General features: G+C 41.7%; 1 protein-coding gene across 1 annotated transcript in view; it reads right to left on the minus strand.

The window, feature by feature from the left end:
• The window catches only part of KIF4A (kinesin family member 4A), a 168,994-nt gene that overhangs the window by 147,802 nt on the left and 17,739 nt on the right, over positions 1–3,453 (minus strand). Inside the window, exons 6-7 of the mRNA XM_006770944.2 lie at positions 2,691–2,857; positions 2,360–2,454 (exon numbers count right to left, since the gene is read on the minus strand). Of these exons, the coding sequence (XP_006771007.1) occupies positions 2,360–2,454; positions 2,691–2,857 (262 nt within the window). The remainder of the gene's footprint in view (positions 1–2,359; positions 2,455–2,690; positions 2,858–3,453) is intronic.

Consider the following 3,453-nt stretch of genomic DNA (forward strand, 5'->3'; position numbering starts at 1 on the left):
GGCCGGCAAGGCAGGCAGGGAAGTTGCAGTCCTCCGTCACTGAAGCAAGCAAGCCTCATGTTCAGTTTAAGCTGCCTGGCTGCCGGCTGCCATCTTGGCTGGCAGTTAATTTGCATATCACCCTGATTAGCCATAGGGAAGGGTAGCGGTTGTACGCTAATTACCATGTTTCTCTTTTATTATATAGGATGAAATATAGTTTAGTGATTGCCTAGGGCTAGAGAAGGTGGAGGAATGGGGGGTGAGAACTAATGGGTATTGAATTTCTTTTTGGAAATGACAAAAATGTTCTAAAATTAGATTGTGGTGGTGGCTGCACAACTCTGTGAATATGCTAAAATCCACTAAAGTGTACAGTTTAAATGGGTGAATTCTATGTGAATTATATCTCAATGAAACCATTAAAAAATAACTCAGGCCCTAACCGATTTGGCTCAGTGGATGGGGCGTCGGCCTGTGGACTGAAAGGTCCCAGGTTCGATTCTGGCTAAGGGCATGTACCTTGGTAGTGGGCACATCCCCAGTAGGGGGTGTGCAGGAGGCAGCTGATCGATGTTTCTCTCTCATTGATGTTTCCAACTTTCTATCCCTCTCCCTTCCTCTCTGTGAAAAATCAATAAACTATATTTAAAAAAAAATAACTGAGAACTGTACACCTGAAAAAAAAAGATAAAAGGGGCACAAGAACTTTTAAATAAAAAGGTTAAATTGCAAAGTGCAAACATAGAACAAAAAGGGCACTTTTAAATACAGAAAAGTTGAATGAGGAAGAAACAGGTCTCTGCCCTGTGCCAGCAGTATCCTATATAATAAAAGCCAAATGTGCAAATTGTGCCCTCGGGCAGTCATTCAACTGTGAGACCTGGAGATCACCTGCTTGCTATGACGTGCGCTGACCATCAGGGGGCGGTGCAGAACATGGCGGGTGTTGGTGATGTGACGCTGGCAGCGGGTGTCAGTGGAAGTGCTACTGGCCTGGATGGGCCCCCCAATGAGTGTGGGACCGTGTTGGGATGGTGGAGCAGGTGAGCAGGCGGCACCAATCAAGGCGAGGTGCCGGTCGCTGTCATGGGGGCGAGCATCTGGTAGTTACTGAAAATTCTTTGCTCCTGAGCACTGCAGTCCCGCCAGACGCTTGCACCTGCTGCCGGCACTGGCCCTGCTCACACCCACTACTGGTGCCGGAGCTGCCACTCACATCTGCTGACAGTGCCAGTCCCGTTTGCACTTGCTGCTGGCGCCAGCCCCAATCACTCCATGCTGTCAGTGGGTGCAAGTGGGGCCGGTGCCATCCACACACTGGGCCTCTAGTGATACTGATAAGTGACGAAGAGGTAAAACTCCTCAATTACTATATTTGCTTTTGCTTCTAAAATCCTGGGGGAACTGAAGCCCAATATGAGTAAAGTGGTAGTAAGACCTCAACTACTTTAATAAAAGTTCAAACATCTTGGACCAGATGAATTCTAGCCAAGGAAACTAAGAGTAATTCAAATGAGAGTGCTGAAGCTATATCAAAGATCTTTGAGAAATCATGGAGAAAAGATGTTCGAGAAGATTGGGCAGATATAATTTCAACATTAACAAAAAAGAGGTAAAAGTTAATTCCATAAATTTCAGATATTTATATTTGTATATTTGATACATATTCTAGATTATAAAAGGATTGCTTGCAGTAAGATAGAAACTGAAGAATGAGCATTAGAAGCCAACTTGAATTCACTAAGAAGTTGGCTTAAGCTAATCCTTATTTCTTTTGTATTGTTACTAAATTGGTGGCTATGAGAAATATGGTAGACATAATTAGCAAGGCATTTGATGAAATCTTTTATGAGATCCTTAAATACAAACTGAGAAATAGAGCTGGTAGATTAATAATCGCTTAAAAGACGATTCCCACAGCGTGCAGATTACCATGCTAGATGAAGATTTCTAACAGCAAACACCATTGTTGTCCTAGCCTTAGAAGTTTCACCATGTATATCCAACAACTTACTAGTAAATGAAGATACAGAAGCCAAGCTGATGAAGTTTATGTGACAAGATCTGGGAAGAATAGTGAATAGTTGAGGATATTGATTTTAATCGTAAGTAGTTGGGAATAAAACAAACAAAACAAAAACAGAAACTTGCCTGGACCAGATGAAATCAAACCAAGGGCCAGACCCAAATCTCATACCTAATTAGAAAATGAGTGCAAGGGAAAGAAACAATTTTTCAACTATTTCTGAAATCAGCCTCAAGCTCGAATTGTAGGTACTATTAGCTTGTGACCTGAAATATCCCAGTCAAAACACCAACAATACCAATAGGAGGACTAGAAGTTTTTATCTACAACTGTGGCCTTAATTATTCTCACCCTCTTTTAAACGATCCCCTTCAGCCTTGGTTTTCTTTTGTCTTTCTGATCCAGCAAGGTCTACAAGATGCAGTTTGGAGCGAAAGCTGCTACTCCTGTGATAATGACAGGAAGACACAAGTGAGAATAGTACACAATCTAAGGATAACTGAGTATCAAAGTTGACTTGCCAGCTCTTCTTTTCTTTCAAGTCAGCCAAAATGGCCCCAAATGTTACTAGTGCTCAGAGTATGGATGTCAGATATTTGTCAAATCAATTAAAGGGGTAACCTAATAATCAACTTCAGCAGAACTAACATTAAAAATTTTGACTCTTTAAATTGTAACTTACTTGTCACTCTTCTTTCTTTGCTCTATGGAGATTGTAAAGATGGCATGAGACCGGGATGACTGGGAGTTCATAGCTGTGGAGGCCACAGTCCTACAGTTGTTGCCTTGTTCCAAACAGGAAACGGTATCCTGGGCAACTAAAACAGTCTTCTCAGTGAGTCCCACAATCTAATTCAGAGAAGGAAAAAAGAATTCCCTTATGATTCATACATAAATACTTCATCAGAAATATAAGAATTGTTGGTTTAAAAAATGCATCGATGTCCCAGTACAATCTTAATAAATGGAATAGTCATGATTTTATCTAGCAACTCTGATCATTGTGATCCCTGCAAACCAAAGTCATGATCAATGTGATCCCTGCAAACCAAGGTCTCCAATCTCCACTAGGGGCTTCCAAAACAAAGATGCCAGCCAATACTAGATCTAGAAAAGATCTCTAGATTTTAGGGAAGCAATGGATACGGTGCCTTTCAGGGAGCCCCAAGTGAAGTACAGCAAGGGCAAACAGCAATGCTATTTCTCTTTGCAACTTTCTCTTCTATGTAACCCTAGGCTCCTCCTTATACCTTTGATCTGTTTTTATTTTTTTGTGTTGTTTTAAAATATATTTTTTATTGATTTCAGAGAGGAATATATGTCCTTGTCCCCACGTTACCCTCTACCCCCTCCCCCCCGCTCTTGCCCTCCCCCCCCATTGTCCGTGTCCATTTGTTAGGCCTATATGCCTGCATGTAAGTCCTTTGGTTGCTCTTTCCCCTTTA

This window comes from Myotis davidii, unplaced genomic scaffold, assembly GCF_000327345.1.
Source record: "Myotis davidii unplaced genomic scaffold, ASM32734v1 scaffold1285, whole genome shotgun sequence".
NCBI lineage: Eukaryota > Metazoa > Chordata > Mammalia > Chiroptera > Vespertilionidae > Myotis > Myotis davidii.